This window comes from Apiospora aurea, assembly GCF_038362705.1.
Source record: "Apiospora aurea strain CBS 24483 chromosome Unknown utg000004l_segment0_segment0, whole genome shotgun sequence".
Lineage (NCBI taxonomy): Eukaryota > Fungi > Ascomycota > Sordariomycetes > Amphisphaeriales > Apiosporaceae > Apiospora > Apiospora aurea.
Genome location: NW_027117391.1, coordinates 704,501 through 730,357, shown reverse-complemented (window position 1 = coordinate 730,357; position 25,857 = coordinate 704,501). Strand labels below are relative to the sequence as shown.

At 54.5% G+C, this 25,857-nt stretch overlaps 8 protein-coding genes across 8 annotated transcripts; 2 read left to right on the top strand and 6 right to left on the bottom strand.

Moving 5' to 3' along the window:
* Positions 1 to 518: 518 nt before the first annotated feature.
* On the top strand, positions 519 to 1,931 carry PG986_005047 (uncharacterized protein; the record flags this gene model as incomplete). The annotated part of the gene is made up of 1 exon (XM_066841269.1): positions 519 to 1,931. One exon carries the CDS (start codon positions 519 to 521, stop codon positions 1,929 to 1,931), a length of 1,413 nt encoding a protein of 470 aa, XP_066701131.1.
* A 386-nt stretch (positions 1,932 to 2,317) lies between these two features.
* Positions 2,318 to 3,339, bottom strand: PG986_005046 (uncharacterized protein; the record flags this gene model as incomplete). Its single annotated transcript, XM_066841268.1, has 2 exons — positions 2,318 to 3,022; positions 3,109 to 3,339. The coding sequence occupies 2 exons, from the start codon at positions 3,337 to 3,339 to the stop codon at positions 2,318 to 2,320; spliced, it is 936 nt and encodes a 311-aa protein (XP_066701130.1).
* A 706-nt stretch (positions 3,340 to 4,045) lies between these two features.
* Positions 4,046 to 4,708, bottom strand: PG986_005045 (uncharacterized protein; the record flags this gene model as incomplete). Its single annotated transcript, XM_066841267.1, has 2 exons — positions 4,046 to 4,530; positions 4,588 to 4,708. The coding sequence occupies 2 exons, from the start codon at positions 4,706 to 4,708 to the stop codon at positions 4,046 to 4,048; spliced, it is 606 nt and encodes a 201-aa protein (XP_066701129.1).
* A 1,871-nt stretch (positions 4,709 to 6,579) lies between these two features.
* Positions 6,580 to 7,314, bottom strand: PG986_005044 (uncharacterized protein; the record flags this gene model as incomplete). The annotated part of the gene is made up of 1 exon (XM_066841266.1): positions 6,580 to 7,314. One exon carries the CDS (start codon positions 7,312 to 7,314, stop codon positions 6,580 to 6,582), a length of 735 nt encoding a protein of 244 aa, XP_066701128.1.
* Positions 7,315 to 8,559: 1,245 nt separating this feature from the next.
* Positions 8,560 to 14,254, bottom strand: PG986_005043 (uncharacterized protein; the record flags this gene model as incomplete). The annotated part of the gene is made up of 11 exons (XM_066841265.1): positions 8,560 to 9,398; positions 9,443 to 9,717; positions 9,767 to 11,242; positions 11,301 to 11,774; positions 11,828 to 11,854; positions 11,926 to 12,121; positions 12,164 to 12,277; positions 12,338 to 12,827; positions 13,663 to 13,917; positions 14,030 to 14,158; positions 14,222 to 14,254. The coding sequence occupies 11 exons, from the start codon at positions 14,252 to 14,254 to the stop codon at positions 8,560 to 8,562; spliced, it is 4,308 nt and encodes a 1,435-aa protein (XP_066701127.1).
* Positions 14,255 to 14,657: 403 nt separating this feature from the next.
* PG986_005042 (GNAT family acetyltransferase) lies at positions 14,658 to 15,460 on the top strand (the record flags this gene model as incomplete). The annotated part of the gene is made up of 2 exons (XM_066841264.1): positions 14,658 to 15,076; positions 15,229 to 15,460. The coding sequence occupies 2 exons, from the start codon at positions 14,658 to 14,660 to the stop codon at positions 15,458 to 15,460; spliced, it is 651 nt and encodes a 216-aa protein (XP_066701126.1).
* Positions 15,461 to 15,795: 335 nt separating this feature from the next.
* Positions 15,796 to 18,187, bottom strand: PG986_005041 (uncharacterized protein; the record flags this gene model as incomplete). Its single annotated transcript, XM_066841263.1, has 6 exons — positions 15,796 to 16,152; positions 16,260 to 17,365; positions 17,440 to 17,571; positions 17,628 to 17,717; positions 17,778 to 18,023; positions 18,097 to 18,187. The coding sequence occupies 6 exons, from the start codon at positions 18,185 to 18,187 to the stop codon at positions 15,796 to 15,798; spliced, it is 2,022 nt and encodes a 673-aa protein (XP_066701125.1).
* A 2,446-nt stretch (positions 18,188 to 20,633) lies between these two features.
* Positions 20,634 to 23,352, bottom strand: PG986_005040 (uncharacterized protein; the record flags this gene model as incomplete). Its single annotated transcript, XM_066841262.1, has 5 exons — positions 20,634 to 21,107; positions 21,174 to 21,303; positions 21,374 to 21,798; positions 21,889 to 22,263; positions 22,348 to 23,352. 5 exons carry the CDS (start codon positions 23,350 to 23,352, stop codon positions 20,634 to 20,636), a joined length of 2,409 nt encoding a protein of 802 aa, XP_066701124.1.
* Positions 23,353 to 25,857: the final 2,505 nt, after the last annotated feature.

The following is a 25,857-nucleotide window of genomic DNA, read 5'->3' as shown; positions in this document are numbered from 1 at the left end:
GTGGGATATCGGATCTCGTGATAGTGGGTAGTGTGGTCCACTTCATTGTCGTATTCAAGGAGGCTTGAAGATCTGCACCGCCTATCAGATAAATCAAAAGGCCAAGATCTGCCAAGCTGGATTGCTGGTGACTGCAATTCTTTTGGTGAGCCAAATCAACCAATTATATCGCTTAAGCACTTAAAATTTCATGTCCTCCTCCCTGTTGTTGATGTTGTAGATCAAAGTCAGGTGGGGCTTAGAAGAAGGGCCTGCCTTTAATGTCTTTCAGCGCTACCCCACCAAACCCCAGATCCCAAGCTCTAGCAATAATTCCTAGAGGGGCAACACCAGCACATGCTGTGTTTTCAGTCTCAGCAAAGAGATAATCATCCTCGGCGAGACTTTATACTCAGCAAAGTTTTCTTCGTGGCGAAAGACAAGACATTGATGTCTTTCTGCTGAATTATACCTACGAGCCCACCGTGGACCGTTACTCGGCCAAGTCGCCGACGCCACAACGGCGTCGCCGAGTCCGCATGGCGATCCAACCTGGCGACAGCAGTACAAGTACATCCGATGTGTCGACAGGCAGTTATCCGAAGCCCAAGTTACCTCATCAGTATGAGCCGTCTCATGATGTTGCCGATCAATCTCGAGCATTAAAGCGGAGGAAAACGACAGAGACGCCTTCACCTTCCCATCAGAGCGCCAATGGACTCATACAGGTCCCAAACCAACGCACTTTCCTCGTGAAGTTGCCGCCAGAGATCCTCAAGAACATCGCCGAACTTATGCCCCCCAGCACAGCAGCCTGCCTCACACTGACCTGCAAGCTGGCCCTCGCCGTCTTGGGGACGCAATGGTTGACCAATTATCGGGACCTTGTGAGCGGAAATAAGCGCAATCATCCAGCCGCCCAGGCACACCATAACGTGTTTCTTAAGCCTCTCTGCCGCGATCTACGACCTTCCGATTATGAAATGTGTGTGCCCTGCGCTTCCCTCCATTCACCCATAAAGCCACCTACCGAGCATCGCGAGACCCGATTGACCAGGTTCTGTCAAGGTCATTACATTGACTACCTTCCTCGCACTCCAGATAATGGATACAACCTTTTGCTGGGCCATGTCGCCTCAGCCTTCGAGCAGAAAGCTTTCGATGCTAAGTTTGCCGTCAGTCATTTGGCTCGGAAATTCCAGGCTCAGCATGGCCAGGTCCAGTATACCTTGTCGACCAGTGCGGACTGGATCAGTGGCAAGCTGATACTTCGCCACGAGCACCAATTCGGTCCTTTTCTTGGGCCAACTTGCCTGGACGACTATCTAAGGACTTACCCGCGACGAGTATGTCCTCATCAATCCACCGCATCAGCGCCAGCGCCAGACGGTCATGTCAACCCTCGCGCGTGTAATTTGCCTGCGTTCAAACGCAGTATCCAGGCTGGTTTTGCAGGCCCTGGACCTTTTGCTTGCAAGGTTCCTTCGAGCGGAACTGTTACTACCAGACCTCCGCACATGCCTCCGATCAGATTCATGAAGCCGCGTAGCCCAACTGCGCTTGAAAGGGAGCAGATGAAAACGATTTGCCTCCCCTTTTTCGGGTGCGAGAAGTGCCCTATGACCTACTCGTCCAAGTGTGAGAGAGCCCCTCCTAGCAGCTTCTCGTTCGCCTGCGATAAGTGTCCTACGAAGTGGAGAGTTGCACGGGAAGACAAGGACCAATGGGATCTCGACCAGACATATACAGTGACATCGTTTCACTACTTCGGACGTGATTTTAACACGGCCAGCCACTACTTTCCCTGGTTCGTCCGGCGCTCCGGCACCGAGGTGAGCTTCAACGAGGCAAATGATGAGTGGCAGAGCCCGAGAAGTTCGTTCGCCGATTTTAAGGCTGTGGAAAATGAAGTCTTGATGGATCGGTTTGGTAGATGGAAAATGAGGTCTTGATGGCTCGGTTTGGTAGACGAGCTAGGGAAGTTTGACGGAGCACGCAAGGAGTCTCACGACTAATGAGAGAGGTACATTAGGGCCAACGGTTTGGCTTGAGATAGGAGGAATAAACCAGTCATGATATGATTTACTATATCTATTCACGTGTTTCTCAGTGTAAAATAATCGCTTTCTGTAAAATCTCGTCTTTTTTTATCTAAGCTGAACTGGAAACAGATAAACAAATTCCGCCTCGCAAACAACAATGGACAGAGGCATAAACAGATTTGCGAGACGCATACATATTCTGGTAAGCCATACAAACCTCAGCATCTACTGAGGATCACTTACCAGGGGTAATCTTGGCAGTATGTCCCACGATGAGAATACCGCACATACAGCCTCTACAGTGACCTAACCGTCCGGGTCACCTCTTGATGGTAGAAGGTGTAGATCTTGGCCTCCCACACCGTGCTCGCGGGGGGCGCAGGCACGTCGTCGGAAGCTTCTTCGTCGTCACTGGGTGGCGGCGTCGAAGAAGGCGGCGGCGGCGGCGGAGGGGGCGAAGACGATGGTAGCGACGACGTGGAGGGCAATGGCGTCGACGACGTCTGGGATACTACTTCTGCCATTGTGCTGGTGATCGTGGCATTGTCAGTATTGGCCGGAGCGGGCGGCGGCATCGTGCCGGAGCGCATGAATTTGGCTAGCGCCTTCAGCCAGCGCAGCCAGCCGAGCCAGAACGCAAAGGAGAAAAGGCCGGGGAAAACCCGGTACGCCAGATAGAGGCAGACGCACACGTACACCCAGACGAAGAGGCACATGCAGACGCCGTAGCACCAGAAGAGGTCGTTGCAGCAGCCCCGCCAGGGCCGTCGCGGCCGAGGGGTGGTGACGGCGGTCGTCGCGGTCGGTGGCTCCACGGGGGGTGGAATGGGGCGTTCCGCCGACCCCTCGCCGTTGGTGGGGTTGGTGACTGGGATCGTGGAAGAGGGGAAGCTGAGGGGCGAGATCGTACCGCTCGTATCGGATCTGGGACCTAACGCAGTCGCCTGCTCGCCGTTTGGTGGAACTGGTCCCACGGGAGGCGGCAGTGTGTTGGGCGAGACCTGACTGCTCCTGTCGAATCCGGGACCTACCGCAGTTTCCTGGCCGTTGCCCTCGGTTTCGGGGAATTGGTATTCCTGCCACAGACCTGGGGGTCCCGCATAGGGCGGATGGCAGGAGAGCTGCCGTTTGGTGGAACTGGTTCTACGGGAGGCGTCGGAGTTCGGAACCAGTGCTCACTGCTCGTGTTGGATCTGGGACCTTCCTCGTTCGATGAGTTATCGTCGGAGCTGAACGTATCAGGGACGCCGAAGGTCCCAGTGTAGGTGAACCCTGGGTGGCCTTCTACATTGTCGGAAAACAAATCATCCAAATCCATCGTCAGAGATTGCGCTTGCACGTGTTGTTGTCGGTGGGGTGCTTTGTTTTGCTTTGTGTGTTGTGCTTGGGCTCAAGGCTTTCCAGGACGACAATGGAATTATCCGAGGTGCTTACTCCAAGGGACGAGGCGCCAGTCTCTGGTTTTATACGCGGCATGCCTAACCCATTCAATCCCCTTGTTTCTCTGAACAAAGGTGAAGTGTCGCCAGAACAGGCACGTGGTTCTCCCGCATGGCTTGTTTCCGCATAACATACTGCTGCGGATGTTACAAAACACTTGAACACATCCAATGTTTGGGATTGGTACTGCCGGCTTTCCATGCAAGAGAATACTTGTTGATCTAAGCAAGTGGTGACAACCATCCGCATTGTCAGGCCATGGGACGGAAGCCCAGTATCAATACACGGCATGGATCACACGTCCTGTGGCAACAGGCGTGACACCCACTAGTGAGCCATACATCAGTCAAAGTTTCTGGAGCCAATGTTCTTCATGCACAATACAGAAAAAACATCCAAGATTTCATCAAGTGTATCATGTCGTATTATCTATAGAGACTTATCATCTTAGTTGGGAGTACCGGAGGTACTCATCCCATAAAGTCCCCGAAACCCCAACCCATCTACTCTACAGTTCTGGTTCTATGCATTGATCAGCATAGGTAGGACCCGTCAATAGGTGCAGTCCTTGCGGCAACGTTCGTTCAATCGGTAGCATCACGCAGCCGGCGGAACAAGCCTGGCTGCGTGGCCTGCAATCTTCTGATCTCGAACAACAGCGTCACGACCGTGTTGCAGAGGGCCTCGTTTTCCGCCTCCCGCTGGTCCAGATGATCTCTCGTGTCCATGAGATCATTGTGAAGATCGTGATTCTCCTGCTCGACCACTTCAACGTAGGTGCTCAGGTTCTCGTATTCCGCCACGTAGCGATCGTTGAGATCCTTCGCCTCCTCGAGAGAACAGTTAAGATCCTTGCTCTCCTGCTCGATCTCGGCAATGTAGCCCTTCAGCTGTCCGACCTCGTTGTAGCGCTCATCGCGAGCCTCCTCCTCGGCGTTCAGGACGTGGCGCACATTCTGGAGTATCTGACGCGTGAGGCTCCGGATGGTGTCCTCGTTCCGCTTGACGCGGCGTCTCGACTGTTGAAGTTCCTTCTCCAGATTTTCTCGGTTTGTTAACAGTTGTTTGACTGTAGTTGATCCGTTAGTTACCTGACTCTTTTAATTGTTGGTAACTGTTTACATACTGTCTTCGCTGGAAGTGCACGTGTTGTTCTCTTTACCCGATCGCAGAGGCAGATCGTTATTATCTCTCGGATGGTCTACGGTGGTGGCGTTTCCACCACCCTCGGCCTGTTCGACAGGCATTGTGGCTTTCTTGAAGCCGTCTGGTCGGGCTACACAGGTTAGCTGAGTCGGCAAACAAGGTTGTGATTTGAGTACCAATTGACGTAGTAGGTTACAGGCCGTAGAATACTGGATGCTGTTGGTCCAGCAGCGCCGCATGCAAAGGGAAACAACCCTCATGCAATGGGGTGTTCTTCTGTAGCTTGAACAGTGATCATAAAAGTGCTGGCCTGGAGCAATGCTATGTTTTGGTGAAGCTGCAAGCGAATTTTGTAGGCTCGGTCGAATTTTCTTTTCCAGAAACTGTTCTGTTCGTGGGCACCTTCTGCCGCTTGGCTAAGTGCTTCGATGATGGCGTGGTGTTGAAGCACTCTTGGTAAAGTAGCTCACTATCTATAGGCAATGCCAACCCCCAGATAACACACTTGACCACTATAGGGAGGGGCCCAGCACTGGAACCCCGCCTCAACGTCCGCACAGGCGGGCGCCTTACCGATCCACTAGAACTGATGCCCCGGCACGCCCGCTATGAAGGCACAAGTCCTGACCGGAAACTGCCCCGAAGAGTGCCGTGGAACAGTGGCCAACAGTGCCCCCCCCGACTTGACACCTCACTGGTGTTTGCAGCTAAGTTCCTGTCGAGGAGTTTATTAGTACTTAAGCAGGCCCTATTATCGACCAGCAGAGGGGAAGGCAGCTCTCTGAACAGTAAGGGCTCCCTACTGCGTACCCTTGATACGGAAAGAGGGCCAAAGTAAGTGGCGATGCCAACCACCATTTCTACTTCCTCCCCATGAGTAAGTAGCAACACCCTCGCTCAACTGTCGATCTCGTTTGCCCAGCCTTGATGGGTAGCATACTTCGTCTCCCAGCTTCTTATCAACCCTATACAGTTACCTTGCCAGTGAATTGAGTATCGTATGCCGAAACAAATCGCACGCCTATCTGCTTAGCCATAAGCGACGGCTTTCCACAAACATCGCAAACATGGCGCAACGAGGCTCCTATTTCTTCCCTCCCAGGCTCTGCCTGGCCTAGCAAGTTCATGGCCATGTTTCGCATTGCCTGGATATCTGCCTCATTTTGGTAGAGATCGTCTCTTGTCTCCGCGAGATCGTTGTGTAGATTTGAATTTCGTCCTCAACCTCTGCAACATACTCTCTCAACTCCTTAAGCTCGATTTCGATTTCCTTGACATATCTGCGCAGACTACCGAGCTCGGTGTGTCGTGAGTCGCGACCCTCGTCCCACTCATTCTAAATCCGGTCTGCATTCTGAAGCATCTCACAGAAGAGCATTTGGCGTGATTCTTGCGTCTTCTTGTGTCTGCGCTTTGTATCCTCCAGCTCGAAGTACATGGGCCCGTCTGCCGCACTCGTACTCTTCGACGTGGCGGACTCGATTCTCCTGCCTCTTGGTAAGATAGTTGGCCGACGCGAGATCATTATGAAGGGCGTATGTTTCATCCTCGGCTTTCTCAAGACGGTCTTGCATCATCGAGGACACTGCCCTGAGTTCCCATTGCTCGCAGCACCTTGGTATGCATGCCCCTGCACCGGTGGACGATGAAACGATGCTGTAAACTAGTATACAATTGCCGCTGGGAAGGAAAGGAAAACTAAATAGAACAGGAGAGGAAGACGGAGATGTTGCATTGTGTGAATCAAGTTTCTCTTTGGCTCTATCTTCAAAATCGTGACGAGACCCAAAGCAAGCTGTAGACCCCCAAGGTGTCTTATCATTGTCTCTTACACCAAAAAACAGAATTTTCAGGCTTTATAACGTTCGTCTTGGTACATTATTCCTACATAAACTGACTTCTGTGCGGATCCTGTCAATGATGATTACGTTAGGAACAGTTAAATTCTCATGACCCGCCAGTGTAGGAGCGCTTACCTTGTCTTAATGATGCACCAGTCAGTAATTCTGGTCTCGGATACGCCGGTAGAAGTTGATCTGGGTAGCTCGGAGATACTCTCTCTCTCTGCTAGTAAAGCCAGATTATACTGATACAGCCCCTCAGCCTCCTGGTCCAGCTGGGATGCTTCGACTTTTGCGTCTTGCCAGTCGCTGTAAAGGCGGTGGCTCTCCTCCTCTACGGAGTCGACGTAGTCTTGCATCTCTTGGGCGATCCGATGCTTTTCGTTGGCGCGGGCCGCCGCCTCGTTGGCATGGGCAACCATATTTCTGGTGTGGATCATCGAAGCTTTGTAGTGGGCTTCGAAGTCTTCCGCTCGGTCTACTGCTTCGTTCATCTGCTCTTTCGCCTTGTCGAGCCGACCCTGTATTTCTTCCCTGCAAATCTCTTGGTCAATGACCTGCGTCTGAGGCTCAGCATTGGATGCTTCCTGCTCATGCAGCTGTTTCTGGAGCGCGCTCTGTGCTGCTCCTTGTCTGTCCAGCTCGTCACGAAGCTGCTTGGTCTCTCGGCATTGCTCTTCTAGTTGGCCACGAAGTCGCTTGTTCTCTTGGCTTTGCTCTTGCAGCTGTCCTCGAAGTTGCTGGGCTGAGCTTGATTGCCGATCCAAGCGTCGCTGTAGTCCGATCTGGCTCAACTGCAACCCTGTCTTTTCGTTACGTAAAGCCCGGATCTCCTCCATAAGTCGTCTGTACGTTTGGGGGTCCATCTTTAACCTATTCAACGCGCGTCGTAGCTGTGGTTCTTAACGTTAGCTGAGGTAGTCGAGCAATTATCCTGGCGTTGAATAGGACCTACAGTGAGGTGGATGTGGCAGGGCTGAGCGTCAAGAATATCTTCAATAAACTGGTGTGGTGACGGGCGTTTGTTTATGCGAGTTGATGTTCTTTCCCATTGATCCCAAAGAACTTTTGCAGCAAAACTTAGAAAATTTCTGCTGGGAAGATGGAAAAATGGTGTGGTGAGTATGCGAATAGAAATCACCGGTGGGGCCTTTTGTGTGAACAATAGGGCGTTTATTTAAGGGAGTGAAGGTGACAGAGGCACCCGATTCACCAAAGCTCTGCTACCAGCAGACCGATAGTGAGATAAGCCTATCACTTAGGCCATGGTACAGCCTTGAATGCATACGTGCTGCCACTGAACCATTAACTCGGGGAAAAGCTTGCAGCAGTCTGATCTCGACTTGTGATAACATGCGCCTGTGTGATGCTTTGCCGCACTGCTCGTACATAATCCACCAACTGCCACTTCATTATTAGCACCCACCTGACTACTTGCTCCAGAATCAACGAAATGAATCAACGAATACACATGCGGGTATTCCATCCAAGCCAGATTTAACCAGACCATACGAGTCCAGCTGGCGCATCCTAGGTGTGTTCGATCAATCACAAATTGCTGTACAGGCTGGCACATCCATCTCACGAGAATACAACCTTCTGAAGGGAAACTTCCACGACAGCAGGTTTGATGTAAAGTTATTAGCTAGGTGCAATCGATGGAGTCATGGTGGTGTTTGGTATGTGGCGACGCCTTTCTGCTCTTCTTCCCACTATAGAAGTAGGGCTTGCTCCGAAAGAGGGAAGCACCTGACTCACATCTGACAACTATCAACATGGAACAGTTGATTTCGAGTCAACCGACATCCAACTGCTTGCACAGAAACATGTCAGATTGCGGCTTGTAAGTCGTTTCTTACGTGCTTGAGCACTTGTTTAATCACAGCATCGTACAGCGACGACATGGCCAGGAACTAAGGCACAGTTCTTTCCGATGTAGAAAATGGAATAATATTGATAGGACAGATCTGAAGGAAATTCTAGGCTTGTTGTTGCTACGTGGGATGTTTTCCGATACACTCACTATCCCCCCCTTATCACTCCACATCGTGTGTCTTCAGTCCAAAGTCGTACGCATATGCGATGCCTTTAGCTCGGACGAAGTTCCAGAGCTAGCCATTATGGACCATTTCATAACTCTGATCATCCGGGGATCCCTGCCCCTGGCCTTCCATCTCAACCGTATACCGACGATGCAAGACGTGGACCCCAACCGACCCATCAGCCCGAGGCCCAAACCCAAACAACACCCCATCCTCCTCATCATCCCACCGGCCCGCCTTGACCAGATCCTCGTCATCCATCCACTCGGCCCCGTCCGGCACCAGAGGGCCAGCCCGGCGGCCGCGCTCAATGCCTGCGTCGCCCCACAGACCACTGCCGGCCACGAGGGCCGCCACGCCCGCGATACTCCCCGGTTCGTGCGGCAGGAACTTGGTGTCGCGCATGGCCAGCCACCCGGCGACGGCGCAAACCGACATGAGACCCAGGAGCACCTGGAGCGCGACCTTGGGCCCCGCGTTCTGCCGAAGCCGGGTCTGCGCCTGCGCGGCGACCGCGGGCAGAGTCCGCTGGGAAGGGGGCGGCATGGCGTCCGAGGAGCGCATGACGCGGTGCATGGCCTGGGCCATATACCGCCCGTACATCTTGCTCATGGCCTCGACGAGGCGGGGCGCGTTCTCGCCGCCGACTAGGCTCGCTGGATCTAAGCCGCCATCTGCGAGCACGACGGCCTGGAAGAACCCGTCCAGCCCCCGGAGGGTCCGGAGGTCGCGCAGGACGGCGTCGTTGCTGGTCACGGGCCGGAAGCCGTTGGTGAGGGGGAAGGCGACTTGGTACTGCTGCACGTTGGACGCGTCGGGCGTGCCGGCGTTGACGAAGCGAGCGGTTTCTTCATCGGGGACCGGGGGCCGGCTGGGGTCGATACCGAGGGAGCTCCCCCAGCGAGAAGCTGTAAAGACAAGCTGGCGTCCACTTCTTGGATGAGCTGCTTACAGGCCAGGGTTGTCACTTGGGCTTCGCTTGAGGACAGGTTGCGTGACGTGCGGCTTTGTGGGATTTCGGAGGGAAACGAGCCGTAGTAGAAGATCAAGGAATGACAACCCGGTGAGTTCTTCGGTGGGGGGTGATTGGAGGTGTACAGCGGGCCGCCGGTAATGATACTGGCCGTCTCCCAAACGTTGCCCAGCTGCCCGCCGAATCCGGTCACATTAGCAATAGTCGAGGAGATGCTCGTCCGGATAGGCTTCCCGGTGCTTCCCGGACAGCGACTGCTGATGTTGGTGTACATGTTATACATGGGGGGAGCTGAAGCTTGACTTTCGGATTTCGACTTTCACTTCCTCCGGCTTTTGTACATCGCACTCCAGCACAGCTCGCCTTGCTGGGACGGACACGGCGATTCTCCCGGTGTCTTCGGCCGCACTCGTATCAGTCTCGTTCAGGGCCAAGTTGGGAAACACTAAATCGTCGTAAGTTCCCCGTGGGTAGGAGAGGTTCTGCCACACGATCAAACTAAGCGCTTGCCCAGCCCCGTCATCCTCGAGCCCGTACCAGCTGACGTTAAAGCCATCTGTGCGCCGCACTGTAATAGATTTCTCAACATTGACACTGGCGAAGCTGTAGAGACCGGCGACTACGATAGTCAGGAAAGCGCCTAAGATTGTAGCCAGAGCAGAAAAGCAAGCGGCATGGTGCCTGTCGCGTAAAGAGGCAAAGAGGGAGACCAGAGGCAGGCGTCCGAGGTTGTGGCTTAGGGTACTCCGACGCGCTGTGGCTCCATCTATCGACTTCATAGCGTGGTAAGGGGATAGAAGTAGCGTGTTGAAGTGCATAGAGGAAAAGAGGGCGCCGAGAGCCCACATGATGACCGCAGGGATGATGGTGGCGGCGTAATGCGCTGAGATGGCTTTGGGGATCACAACAAACCCATTAGATGTGTCTGATGTACGCTGGATATACTCAAGAGCGGCAATGAGTAGAAGTGGTAGGGCGACGGCTAAGGGCCTACACCAAATGGTAAACACGATGGGTTGCCACATTTCCTGACTCTTGTCAGGATCCTTTATAGGCCCTTTGTGCTCTTTACCCCCAACGTGATCCTCAATGTTGACCAAGAACTTGGGCTGAGCCTCTGACGAGGTGTAACTTGAAAGTTGGGCATACTGCATGGACCGCTGAAGCAGCGGCAGACTGGATCCGCATCTTCGCTGTAGCTCGTGGCTGTTTCGCAGGATGACACCAATCCCGCCGATGCCTCTAGGGTCGCGAGGGACAACATCGCGAGGACGCAGAGCTAATAGAAGGAGCGAGAGCAGCGCGCATAGTAACAACAACCCGCAAATGGGAAGTGCGGCTCCAGCGGGCACACGGACCCTTGCTTCGTCGTGAACTGATGTGCCTAGTGATAGTGCCTGCGTTGTACCGAGCATGCTGGTGTGTACGGCGATAGACGCCATGCCGGAAAAGGCGTTGCGGAGGTGATCCGCCAGGACTTTGGAGTCTAGGAACGACTCCAGATAGATTGTATCCAAGTCACCTCTCAGTAGCGATGCAGATGCTGCCCGAATAAACGGATCATTGTTCACAGCCGTCTTGTTGGGTTGCTTTACCAATGGCAAGTTTGCCAATCTGGTGGAGTTAACGAGGTACGACATCAGGTCCATGGGATCCAAGCCTTCCATCTGAGCTGGCTCGGGCGCGAGTGTATCCCACTCTACCCTTGCTTTGTTCTCCGGTAAGGCCACCTGGACTGTGACATTCTGGACAGAGTACGACGGCCGGCAAAACAGAGAGCTGAGTCAGTGAGCATGAGAGCAACGGTTAGGTCATTATCCTGGCTTGTGGTACTTACCTGGACCGGAGAAGCTTCATGCTACTGTCGACCAATGTGATTGCGGCGAAGTACCTCTGAGTCTGGTCCGGGCAGGTGACAAACTGAGAGGTGCCCACGAAGCTTCGCTCAGGAGGTTTGCCGATACCCTTCCACAGGGCTACCTGAGTCGAGTCTAGCAGAGGCAAGTTGAGTTCAGCGCTACAAGAAGGAGCATTGAACGTAATGTTGGCCGTGTAGGTGTACTGGCTGGTCATCCGGGGGTCGCCGTCTATGCGCGCCTCGTCGCATTCAAGGGCAGGAAAGAAACCTCTGGTCGTGCCGGTATACGACTTGGCTCGTCGTGTCCCATCCGTCTCGGGGGCGAGTAGCGGTTCGAGAGTGGCATTCTCGAAAGTCCAGTCGGGCCAAGGGAGCTTCTGTGCCCAAACGCCGTAGTAGACTGTCGAAGACACGTTGTCATTGGTATTGGGGTCCCAGCCGGAAGCATCGAATCTGGACGTTTTCAGTAGCGGGAAGTCCTGTTTGGTCAAGGAGACCGTGTCCACCTCGAGTAGGCCGGTAGATAGAACTCGCTATTGAGGTATCAGTAATGAGCACCCTCATCCGAAGGCATATCCAGGTGAGACTTGCGATGATATCTAACACAATAACAGCTGTGATGGCCAAAAGAGAAGGCCATGCCTTGACCTTTGATGCCGTCCAGACCATAACCGGTAGAATTGGCGTCAATAAGTCCAAGAGCAAAGTACTATCCGCTGTCTTTGGCCCACTTTGAAGATTAGCCCACGGCTGAAGCAATCGAGTAGAGAAGTCAATACCGTGCCACACGGCCATTAGAACTACAATGACTATTATAAAATAACATGTTAGACCTATCAAACCATTGACGTGGGCAATGTGCACAGGGCTGCCGAGCTCACCAGTTGTAGGCAGGTACTTCCATAAATAGACGATACCGTCAGTGGAAGAGGTCGATCCGAGCCCCTGGTTTCTAGCTGATATGATATATAGTGCCAGGATAGCCGCTGCCATTGTAATTAAGGACATCGCCATACTGATCAAGATGTGTCGGCGAAGCCAGAGCGGCTGCCAAGACTTGGGCAGGCGGCCAAGACTACCCGGTGGTTCGTTGCTTTGATTTTGTGTGGCATCTTCCTGCTCTTCCCAGTCGAAGGGAATCTCTTGCAGTGAATCCAAATCATCGGGTCTGTTTTGAACGGGCCCGTACCTGTTTTGCCCATGGCCAGATTCTACAGTGTCGTTTGGCACTTGACCGTCGTCATTGGAAGTAGCTTCTGCGTCGTGGCTATGGACTGAGGAGACCGAGCTGTATAGAACAGAGCTCTGGTTCGATCTTTCGTTGGGATTGCTGGTGTACTGACTGACCGGGCGTAAGTCGCGCATGGTGATTGCTGGTAGGAACAGCAGCCGGAAAACAGCACTGGCGAAGAAAAAGATGGCATGATATCTGCAAAGGCGAAGGCTCTGAGGAGTATCCGACTTGGACTTTGCACATTGTAAAAGGTAAGCAGCAGCTGCATCGCCCTATTCACAGCCAGGTAAAGTGGGATGTGCATCTGCCATGTCAGCTTGCTTCCTTTGGTGGGCTGAGGGCGAGGCCACGAACCAATCAGTCAATCATTCTTGCAGCGCATTGCGCGAACTGGGGGTCGTTCTAAAAATAGAACATACCAGTCCACAGCCTTCTTCAAAAAGGCACCCTCGTGATTGTGAGCCTTGACTGTCGTACCTGCTAAGCAAGGTGTTTCGAAAAGGTAAATAAATGTACACCCCTCAATAGGCCCGAGCCGAGTTCCCTCACTGGCTGCAAGGCCCCTGACCCCTGACCCCTGACCCCTGACCCCTGCCATTAACCAATCCTCCACGAACGGGGCGGCTGCACGTTATCAGCTGGCCATGGCGGGGGCGTAAGCTCAGTGATGTATCCCCTGCATTCCCCCTGAATCCCTGAATCCCATTCAAGTAATACCCCACTGTGTTGACACCTTGCATCCGTGCCTGGGACTAGACTTTGCACAATTCAATGGTCGGCTCTAGATATGTATTACGTCTTCATGGTGCGTGATACAGGAGACTGGACCAAACGACCGCCGTGAATGGAACGACTGCCCAATTGAAGGTTACGCGGCTGACCTCGAGGTTTTCGCGGCCTGAAACTGAAGAAAACGATATGGTATATGCCTTGAAGTGCACAAGTCTGACCTACACCCTCGGACGCTGAGATTGGGCTGCTCCGTGTCTCCTAAATTGGGCGATTGCGCACCACACAAGATATGAGACAGTAACGAGGCCAAGCTTTAGAAATGAAAACACGTAAGGCCGTCGATAAAAGGGAGGACGTAGCGTCGATCCGTCGTACCAAATAGTAGTAAGTTGTCCGTCGCGATCCTCCCGAATGAAGAGGCCGACTGGGAAGCAGATGCTGCAATATACGATACTGCACAAAGAATATGAAGACAAGGCCGACGCCGGAGATCCACAACTCGAACATGTTGACTCCAGGGCTCATATTATCGTATAGGTCGAAATCAGATGCCAGAAGAGCGGCGGTGAAGCCAGCAAGGGCGATGCATGGCATCGTCTCGAACGGCCTGGGTACGAATGCTGACACTGTCTAAGGTTATCGTATCCCATGTCCGATGTGTTGCAGTAGGTGTCCAATGCCAGCATTTGTAAACGTCGGAGGCGATGGCACTGCATATAGTGATAAGAGGTCCCAGTAATACCAGAACTGGCAGAATCTGGCCAAAGGCCCACCGACTCTCCTCGTCTACGATGTCTTTCTTGATGGATTGTCTGGTGCCGATGAGATTGACAGTATCCCATATGACAGGACCGAAGAGCCAGCAATATACCTAATCGAGCATAATACCATCAGCACTCTGTCGGATATATTATTGCGTGGGGTCGGGTTTTACGGCAATCATGCCAGCCTTGGGGGCCGTGGCCATATTTCTTTGATTGATTTGGTCTTGATTTCATGCGAAGTCACTCGAACACTGGTACCTGATGTCTTAACACTGCGTCAAATGGACCTCTTGTGGAAAAGGGTGGTTAGTGTCAATCGGCTGGCTATTCACTGTCAGGTCAGAGATAAATCTGGAAGCCTGGTGCGAAAGTGAAAGCGCAAGCATGTTTAAGTCCGACGCAAGGGGTCCATGACAAAGTTACTCCAACACCACACTGCCCCTTACCATGAGACCCGATGACATGCTGTTGGTCCCTCGACCTGACCGCCTGAGACGAATAAATAACCCCACAAACAATGCTACGTCCCCAGGGAGGTGGTCTCAATTTCTCCGCGAGGCACCTCCGTCACCTGGGACAATAGACTTCCCGACCATACCACTAACCATGCCTCTAGACCTCCAACCCGTCGACCGCGAGGCCGACTTCCCCTCTCTAGCCCGCCGTCTCTTCGAATCCTACGAAGTATTACCCCAGCCCTTCTTCCACATCTTCTTCCCCATCCACAACACCACCACCAACAACCCCCAAAATGCCCGCGAAGAGGCCATCGCCGAAGCCGCCGCCCGTCTCAAGCTCTGGCTGGAACACGATAAGTCCATGTCCTGGCAGAAAGTCGTCGACACCGAGACGGGCCGCATCGCAGGCGGCGCCCTCTGGAACATCCACGAGGAGAACCCCTTTGCCGACCCGGCGCAGGTCGAGGTGAGCTGGTTCCCCCGCGGGCGGGGCGCGGCGGTTCGTGGAGAAGGCGTTGGAGAACCATGTTCGGCCTCGGGCGCGTGCGGCGCCGAAGCCGCACCTCTGTAAGAACCAAACCCCTTACTAGCTACTTGGACAGATAAACATATGTATAGCAGGTACTAACGCTGGGGCAGATCTGTTCATCATCTTCACCCACCCCGACTACCGCCTCCAGGGCGTCGGGCAGCTGTTCATGGACTGGGGCATGAACAAGGCCGACGCGATGGGCTTCGACTTCTTCCTGGACTCCACCCCCGTACGGAAGGCTATTGTACGAGGCCAATGGGTTCCGCTACATCGAGGAGAATGTAAACATCCCGGTGAGTGACGAGCCCGACGAGGAGTGGAAGAGGATGGAGGAAAAGGTCGGGCCCTTTACGTTCTGGCTCATGTGGAGACCTGTCAATGGAGTGTACGAAGGGCGGGAGACGCCGAAGTCTACTTGACGAAAGCACATCAAGAATTAAATTCCAGTGAGCAGAGATGTACTATGATCAGCTGGCATCGAGATGTCAGATACAGGAAAGGGGGTCGTAAGTTCGCCGGCTCCCTCGAAGCTTTCGTCAAAACCAATGCTATGTTCAATCTATTACCCAAATGCCCACGTCTATATACTATCTATTATCTATATGCATTACCCACAAATCTAGTCGTCTTCATTTCCGCTTATAAAATCACTATTACAGCAGGGCGCTTGCCCGCTCACCCGTCACCACGATTTCGCGGCCCACCCACCGGAAGCCCATGAGGCATGTAGTCAGCCCCTGAATGCTCTCACCAACTACTCTTGAGATAACATGATGAAAGGCGTATCCTTCCGCATGATATACACCTCCCCAACAAGGATAGCACAGCCCACAGCCGTAGCGATGGCGATGATGGGCGCGTTGACGCGGAGGAACTCGAGGCGGTGGACGATGACGCCCTTGGACAGCAAGATATCGCGCCAGAGTAGGCCAGCGAGCGAGGCACAGAGCGCTGAACTGAAGGCGCCGTAGTTGACCCCGAGAGCCATGCCGTAGACCGCACCCCAGAAGGTCCGGTCAGTCGTGTCCCGGCCCCCGCTCGCCAGGATCTGCTGCCAGGCCTGCATGATGCGGCAGAGCAGGATGGTGGTGCCGATGTTGGTGCCAGTGAACTGTGATGTTATGTTAGCATTAGCTCATCCATCAAGTGAGATATCGGAAGATAAGGAGGTCGTAAATATGAAAAGGGGAAGGAGAAAGAAAAGAGAAGGCGACCTACGTTGCTCAAAACCACACCCAAGAACCCCATCCCGCCAACTGCCCCCACGACCCCTGTCCGCTTGATCCACGCATCCCACCCGTACGCAAACACCGGCACCCACCCTCTAGTCACCAGCCCCTGAACCAGGACGAACATGGCGAAGGCGAACGGGACCAGCTCGAAGGGCAACCGGGACATGACAATGGACGCCGCGGGGAACGTCTCACGCCACCAGGTATAAGCGCGGCGCGTCAGCGAGACCAGGTTCGCCGGTTTCTCGGCCTCGCGCTTCTTGCGCTCCTCGAGCTCGCGCGTCACGGCCGCTGCGAGCGCTTCGTCTGTCATTCCTCGCGGCGGCTTCTCGGGCAGGTCGCCAGCTCCATGAGCCCCGGGCGGGCTGCCCCCGGTGTCTGAGGACGAGTTGGTCGTTACCGCGGCCGTGTCGGCGGCAGCGGCGTCAACAGATGACGACGCCGTCGGTCCCCGGAGCTCCTGCTCGATAGCAGCGCGCTCCTCCGCGAGACGGCCCTTTTCGGCGACGGCGCGCGTCGCGTGCTGATGGCGCCACCCGAAGAACAAGTCGGCGCTGAAGCAGAGCACGGCGGCGGGCGCGGTGACGTACATGACGGGGGTCGGCTTACCACCACCACTAGCCGTGACGGCATTGATGACCAAGACGGAAATCAGCGTGGCCGCCATGATGCCGACACTGATCGCGGCGTGCCGACGGTCGAGATAGGGGTTCAGGATCTCGCCGATGCCCGGGCTGCGGTCCTCGCCCGCGCCTGCGTGCGGGATGTTGGGGTTGACGGGCGCCATCTCCTTTTCGGCGTCGGGCAGGGTGTGCATGTCGATGACGTGGGGCACGAGCTTCTCATCGCGGAACACGAGGTACAAGAGACAGGGGAACAGCAGGGCCGCGGTGAAGAGGACGGGGACGATGATGTTGGCCGTGTAGTCGATGAACTTGATCTGGAAGGCGCCGGCCAGGACTAGGTTCGTCGGGTTCGATGAGACTAGGATGGCGGAGCTGATATTGGCGATGGCGAACTGGGAGAATACCCAAGCACGCGCGGAGGCGATATTGCTGGAGGCGCGGATCATGTACGCGAGGAAGGCAGTGCCTGACGGTGGGGTCAGTGAGTAAATCATGACTGAGAACCAAAAAGCGGCAATAGGGTCACGGAGTTCAACTTACCGGATAGGACGATGGGGTCATTCCCAATCGCAGTGCCTAAAGCGAAGAAGAAGCAGTAGAGGTACAAGAAAAGCCGGTGGCCTTTCGCTCCACCCTTCTGGAGCACCTTGAACGCCAGGAACTTCAGCAGACCTATAGCGGAAGAGTTAGCAAGTTGTCGTTTTCGGATGAGAAGACAATTTACTTGCCCGAAGCATCGATCGAGATGGCAATGTACGCCAGTGTGATGAAGAAGATCATGACATCGTAGGGCTCAATGTTGTCCGAACCAATGGTACCTGTACAAGGGTGTCAGCCTGGCTGGCACGCATGTATCGTCGGAGTTTGGCAATACTGACCGTCATATACCTCTGTCCGGCCGATCGCCAGAATGGCTAGTAGAAACAGGCAAGCATACACAGGCGCCGTAATGGTGCTGATGGAGAGATGCAACGTCGTCCAGTGCCCCCGTGCCTCATCCTTCGACCACTCGGCATGATCGCGGGGCGGGATAAGCCGCAGCTTGCTCAATACGCTCAGGAAGCCCTCCCATAGTATCCGCGGTACGGGTATAGGGATGTGGAACGGAAAGCTCACGATGACATCTGGTCCGAAGTGTTAGTTAGGCTGAAACTTGCGCTCAAGTTGTGTTGGGAAGGAAGAGGAGGGACCACTTGCTGGTAATGACAAAGACGACGAGAGTGATGATGGATCGCCAACCACTGATCTGGCTGATATCAGGCGGCGGCGGTCGTTCGCTCATATCCATCGGGTGGTGGATGCAGTGTCTGCAGCGTCTCCAGCCCGGCACGCCCGGCAGTTATGCTGGTGGAGAGGCCAAGACCGCGAAAAAGAGGGGTGCAACCGCGTGTGTGGAACTCTTCCTGCAGCAATCCTGGAGATCTTCTCGGCGTTGCTTGTTGATTGATGCGTCCCGCCGATGGTGTATCCCGTCCCGGCAAGGCTGTCTGTCGTATATAGGGCGGCAGAGAGATGGTTATTGTTGCCCGTTTTCGATGACCCCGATGTGCTGGGCAACACCCTGCCTCCACACGCCTCGGTACGGCTGACCGCCTGAGCCTTGCGATTGGTACGCAACACGATGCCAAGCCCGGCCGTCGCTTTTTACGATCGCATTGTCGTCGCGTGAGGGTATGACGCTTATTGAAGGGTGGTTCAATACAGGGACAACGTGACAAGCGGCTGGGTTAAAGGTGCAGTAGGCGAGAGGTCCAACGACGACGGCAAGTAGATTGATTGCTTTTGATGTAGGTCAGGCAGTCGTACGGGGGAAACTCCTGGCGGGTTCCAATTGGGCAATTGGGCAGCGAAGCGTTCCGTTTGGCCTGGACTGGTGCAAATTTGCGATCGATCCACCTGGCAGGTGCTGCAATGGAGACGGCGCGTACGCCCCCTTCATTGGCTAGCGCTGGCCAAAACCTGCCGCCGGTGGGGGCCCTCAGCTGGCAGCGTTTCGACGATGGTATTTAGCGAGAGCCGGCGGCCAGGGACATGGGACAGGGGACACGAGGCGCGATTAGATTACGAGTCCAACTTGTCGGTTACTTTAGCCGATGGTCTAGGACTACCGTCCCTCGCAAGTGAATAGGGGCTAGCAGCACCGATGGTCATGATTCTGCCGCCTTTGAGAACTCTCATAGACTTATTTTCAGCTTTCGAAAGCACACTGTACGTCGAATGCATACATCCCGGACAGCCCAGCAAGGGCCACGTCTTGTCTCAGATTGAATATCTGCACTCCATGGGGAAAAGTGCGGATCACACTCCACCCGTCCATTATCGGTTGTAGTCTAAATAAACGTTCAATCTACACGCTAAATGGAACATCAGCTGCTTCATCTATTTCTCCTGGTCGATAGTATGTATATTAGATCAGCAGTTCACCAGTGACTGGTGCCGACACCTCAAATACAGACCCTGACGGGGGTAGAACGCCGACCGCAATATGACGACACTACGACATTATCTATAGACAATACAAATATCTGTCAACCGTCTTCACTAAGCTCATCACATTTATTGGCAACTTGCACAATATCATTAGCGTTTTGGTTTCGCTGGCTGCTTAATCTGGAATTGGTTGGAAGTCAAGAGTAGCAAACATGGACCTGGACACACTGCCATCGAGGGGAGCCTCGCCGGCATCTTGTCACCCGTGAAAACGGCCGGTGCCAACTTAATTGGCAGAAATAAGCCTTTTGGGAAAATGCTATCAACCTGTTGTACTTACTACATCAACGCCAATACATGCGTTTGCCAGCTGGGTCTTCCTAGTGCACCCGCGCCTGACGTCTGGGGCCACAACTACCCGTGTCCTAACGTGGGTAGACCGCATTCCGGAAATAGATATCGCCTCTTCCCGATCGGTCCAGTATACTGTTCTTGGCGCTGTCTCAGTCCGTATTTGATTGCATTGCCTAGACGCTTGGCCAATGAAGAGAAAGAGTGTGCATACGAACTTTCCCCAAGGCTACCCCCAGACCTAGGGGTTGCTCCCTGCTGCGAATCCGGGTGTTCCCTCTCCCCACACCCCCATCTACTGATTACAGCAAGGGGTCACCTAGTAGACTTGATGATTATATACCAAGGTACACTATATATCACATGAATGCCTTTTCACGAAACTCAATCGACCGGGACGCATGACTCAAAGACATATCAAATAAAAGTCGGAGAGGAACAAACTCCGCATGTCCAGGACAGTACGCAGTCACGCAGGTGTCGATCCCGCTTGGTAGAGTAGAGTTGACAGAGCAGGACCTGATGCTAGAATCACCCAATTTCAAGTGAACAGTCACGAAGAATAGCAGTGGTAGGATGTAATAAGATATATTTTCTATGTGTCCTCATGTGTTGTTGTTGGTTATAAGAGAGATATTGTTGTAAAAGTACCATGTCGTTTGCGTTGGCAGAAGAAGGTAAAATGAGTGACCGATAGATAGGTGGTATAAGAACACGGTGAAAAAAACAGATATACAAAATAGAAGCTCGCTTTGAATAATATCATATATCGTCGACAAAACATAAAGACAGTAGCCTTTTTTGGGTATCCCGGCGCCAGCGCGGATGACCGCACCGTTGGGGCCCAGATGCTGTGACATCGGAGGTCGAGTGGGAAGCGCAACACACCATGCTTGCCGCTCGCAGCCTCCATGTCGCCCTCTCCCCTTCCCTGCTCTTCTTAGCTTTTGGTTTTACCTGCGAGCAGACGACTGCACCGGTAACCCGCGACTGCTCATGCGTCTCAGCGCCGGGCCGAAGTGCCACAGCACCAACGGCATGAAGATCGCAATGGACAGCGTGACCACCGCGATGAGGGTATTCCCCCACCCCTGCCCGAGGTCCGAGAAGATGGGCGGCCCAAAGAGCGGGAACGCGAACTCGGCCAAGTGCTGCATGAAGGTGCCCGCAGCGTGCGCGCTGGAGGCGTACTCGAGCCCGTACGACTCGGTCACGTAGGGCTGCAGGCTGAAGAAGCCCAGGATCAGCCCGATGGCGAGAAAGAAGGCGGCCAGGTCCGGCATGATGTAGTGCATCTTCTTCTCCAGGGCCCAGCCGTACAGGATCAGGGCCGGCGGGATCAGGATGGCGGCGCCGGCGTTGACGGGGAGGCGCCACTCGGGGCGGTGGCCGGTGGTGTTGTGCTTCTTGCGGAAGTACGCGGACCACTGTGTCGCACGGTATACGGTTAGCATAAGTGTGTGCATATTAGCAGGCTGAGAAATAGTACGTACCCCGTCTATGGCATAGCGACTGATGTGCAATCCGAGGATGAAGCCGGCGCCGAGTGCGAGGATGTTCAGAGAGGCGCCGATCTTGTCAAAGTTGTAAAAGGTTACAAAGTTCTTGTCAAACGAACCGATGCTACATGGGCATGAGTCAGCTTCATCGTCATCTCTAGGCGGAGCATAGCAATGAGAGAATAGGAACTTACAACATGTACATGATGCCGAACAGGTACGCCCTGTACCCGAACGCGAGCTGGACGGTCGGGTGGCAGATGAGCATGATGTACGGCAGCGCGATCTTCTTCATCATCCACTCCTTGTGCGTCTGGCCGGGCTGCTGGTAGGGCGTGTGCAGGTTCTGGTTGCCGGTGGACGCCTTGAGGCGGTCGCACTTCTGCTTGAGCAGGAACGGGTGCAGCGTCTCCTCCAGGAAGGCGAACGCGAGGATGATGGCGATGACGCTGAAGATGGACGTGCCCCAGAAGATCCACCGCCAGTCGCTGTACTCGGCGATGGCGGCGCCGAAGATGGGCGCGACGGCGCTGCCCAGGTTGGGCAGGTAGGCGTGCACGGCGTCGCCGCGGCCGCCCATGGGGGCCGGGTAGACGTCGGCGGTGAGACCGGGGGCGATCTAAGGTGTGCGTTAGTCAGACCAGTGAAGAAGCAGAGGTGGGTGTGATTGGAGGAGAAGAAGGGATGAGACTTACAATCTGAGGAGCACTAGCCCCCAACCCCCAATGAACCGGAACGCCAACAGCTGTGGCCCCGACGTGGCAAACCCGCACGCCGTGTTCCAGAGCATGTGCCAGATGTGCGCATAACGAATAACGGGGGCGCGGCCAAAGTACTCGAGCAGCGGCGCGATGAAGGCCGGGCCGATACCCGCCGCGAGGACCTGCATGCCCATGATGAGGCGCTGGTCGGTGCCAGGCGCGATGTTGAGCTCGGCGCCGATGACGTAGATGGCGGGCCCGACCATGGTGGCCGAGAAGGGCGCGATGAAGCTGAACAGGGACAGGATGAGCGAGGTCTTGTACTTCTTCATCATCGGCCAGTTGCTCGGGCAGGCCGGGTCGTCGGGGCCGTCCCAGTCGACCTGGGTGTCGCATAGCGTGTCAGTTATGTGCTTTGTCCAATGATCATGCAGATGGAGAGCCGTGGTGGGGTGGTATAAACTTACCAGGTTCTTGTCAAGCGGCTCGGACTTTTCATCCATCTCATCCGTGTTGGTATACCAAGTGCTATCGTCGTTAGCCTTCTCGTCCGGGCTGATCCCCCGCTCCGCATGGCTATTGTCACGCGGCACGTCACGCGGCAGATCCCGCAGATCGTTGGGGTGGATCGAACTCCGAGCCGTCTGGAGCGCCGGCGGCGGCGGCGCCACCGCTGCCTGCGTCTGCGTGATCCGCAGCGCCTCGAGCAAGACTCGGACTCGCGGGTCCTCGAGGTCCTCCTCCGCGGGGCCCATCGTCAGCCGGTTCTCAGGCAGGGGCGGGAACGCCTCGCCGCAGCGGATGGAGCCGCGGACGGTCCGGGGCGTCCGTGGAGCCGCGCCGATCTGCTGTTCGTAGGCCTCGTCGTACTCCTCGTCGAGACGTCGGAGGTGTCGCGCGCGCGAGGGCGTGCGGCTGTGGCTGTAGCGAGGCGGGCCGCGGGACGACCCGTTGGGAGTGATGGATCTCGAGTGTCTCCGGTTGCGGGACTGGGAACGCGCCCTTCTCTGCTCTTGAGGCAGGTCTGCGGCATACCCGCTCTCGCGCCGGCTCCGGCCCCCATACACGGGCTCTGGCGGTACATCTGGATCAACAAAGGGGTTTCTGGCGTTGTGGCTGTCGTTCACGTCCGATATCTCCATGTCCGCTTGCGAGCCACCGCTGCCTCCATGGCGGCCGCGTCCATGGGTCTGGAAAAGGGGAGGGAGCTGATGCGCTGGCGACTTGGCGGTCGAGCTCACCGGCGTCTGCCGCTGCCAGTCGCGGCTTACCCTGCCGGTAGGCGACGACGTGTTGATCTGTGGCGGGCCAATGTCGTCCTCTATATCATCGGGATATCTGTCCTGCGTCCGCGTGCGGCGACGGCCAGCTCGCGGGTAAGCGCTGCTTCCGATATCTTCGGAGCTATCACGGCCACGCAGGTAAGGGGATTCGTTTTGAGACTCGATTGGGGAGGAGGATGAGAAAACCATCGTGAAGAGTCAAGAGGTTAGTTTGGGTTAGTAGAGGAAGAGAGTGGCTCAGTGCGCAATCATCAGTTGAAAAGAAAGAACGTGGACGATAATTGGACTACGTATATCCTCATATTTTCTGTGTCCCCCCATTTCTCACAAACAGACGACAAGACAGCGACTATGTATATATTCTTGGGGGAGGAGACAACCTTAAGCTGTCCCCTTTTGAGACCGGTACCATGCAAGAGAAAGGTCAGACGTTGTTTTGTGCTGGGCATGCATCGCCACGCCTACCCGGATTCTAGAGCTGGAAAGTTTGTATGATTAAGCGTTTCTGAGCTTCCCAAGGGGGCGATGCCGCCGAGACTCGAGAGTATTGCCTTGCCTCGATACGAAATGCCAGGGCCGTCATGGCCTACGGGATGAAGCAAGCTAAGAATCTTGGGCCTCTTGGTTGATGTCACAGGATTTGTCTTTCCGGGATACATGGGCCGAACCATGTTGTGGTGTCCGTGTGCGTGGCGTATAGTAAATGAGATAGAGGGCTGCCACACGCACTGTCCCGACTGAATTGCCAATGCCTGCTTTGGATCTGCCAAGCTGTTGGCACCATCCCTGTCCCGCGTCGCACTAGTATTAGTCATTAGGGGATATAAGGTGAGCGTATCCCAACCTTATCCGCCCTGCCAGGGGCTACTCATTGCCAGCCGCCTCCCGAATGTATATATCAATCTGTGTTTTAGCTAGAAAAAGCAATCAACGGTTTGAGATATAGAGAGCTTCCCTTAATAGAGCAACAGGCCTTTATTCTATACTACGCTATACATCACCAGTCTACGTGTAGAAGCATGTGAGTAGACAAAATCTGATATATGGCAATGCCTGGAAGCAATAGTAGCCCATTCACCGGCGGAATTGATGGTTTGGGTGATAACTATCAGCAGCGTCAGCGATACACGTTGGCGTGTGTGATCGGCGGATCAGCTCATGGGTAAAACCTTCGGTGCCTGTAGCTCTCACCTATCGGATGTCAAACGGCAACGTAGAAACCGTCGAGAGACCGTGGGGAAGGGGGAAGAAGATGGGGGGAATGAATGATGGCAACAGGGGGCATCGATTACGCCAAGTCGCCACTAGACCCTCGACTGGGAATCGGGCATGCCGCGGGGGCATCAGATCGGGGTCACGCAAAGCATCAAGCAAAAACATCAGATGGAAAGTATCGATCGGTCGAGCTGGGTCTGCAGGGCGCACCGGGCCAAGCCTCATCTTCGTCCCTTCTTCCGGCCACTCATGACTTGCCTATTAGAAATTGTCAGATCTTGGACCCCCAACCGCTCGATCTCCGCGGCTCGGCTGTCCAAAGAGGGTTGAGAAAGGGAGGCGAGTGCTCAGTCGCCAATAATTTCTAGAATGCTTCCGACGCACCGGAACCGCACTTGCCACGCATACCAAGTCCCAGATCTTCGACGGCGGCATCTTCTTCACGGTTGTGAGATCTACCACCGGTTCCGTCGTTTGACAATTCGGACGAAGACCGGACTAGGCCCTCTTTTCACGCAAGAACTATTGCAAATCCAGCCGCCGTTCCTACAACTGTCGTTGGTGCCCAAGGAGCTCCCAAGAAAAATGCCATCTGAAAAGAAGATCTGTCTGCCATCGCAGCACTTCTAGACGAAGCTGAAGAAACTCCTTCGTCTGTCAATTTCCGTGCCGTTCTCAGATTTGTCCGGGTCTGACTGACGGTTCACCAGGGGGATCATGAGCATGACGCTGTAAGCGATTATCTCGTATTGTAATCAGTTTGGAACGAGAAGACGTTTCCGTCGCTGGTGGACCCTTCGCCGTGATCTATTGGAGAGAGTCGGTGATAGTCGGCAACGGAGCCGGAATATCAGATCGACGGTCGACAGCTAAAGAGAGGGCAGGGTTGTATAGCAAGGCCCGTTCAAGGCTCAGGCTGTCATTGGGCTATCGTACGTATTGAGTCAAGGTTCTTACCACTTTATCTCGTCTTCTTCCATATTCAACAAGAATCATTCTAACGTGGAAAAGGAAGCCGAAGACATTCCATGGCATGCCTATCTTGGAAAACACAAGGTCACAGCTTCACCATTATCCATAGCGCCCAGTGGTGCATGATGTGCCAGATACATAAAGTTCTTCACGCCGTCAATTAGCCTCTCCGTCAAGGTCGTCTGGACGGTGCCACCAGTGGGGGTGTTCGGGAAATTGTAAGCCAGACCGTGGCTTGACAGAACGCGGTTCGCTACATTCGTGGTCACGCCCACGGTGACCCAGTTGTACTGGTAGCGAATGCCGGAGGAAGAAGAATCGGATTTGACGTTGGACTAAACGCCGCTCCTGGTACTCAGTGAGTCGAATTTAGATCCGAATGCGTAACAGTCGGTCCTGCTTAAAACCGCAAGCACTGTAGATCTCGGGATCAGGATGACTACGTAGCCCGGGCATTAAATGGCTTGGATCGGGTGTCATGCATTATGAAAGTGCCGTGAAAATGGT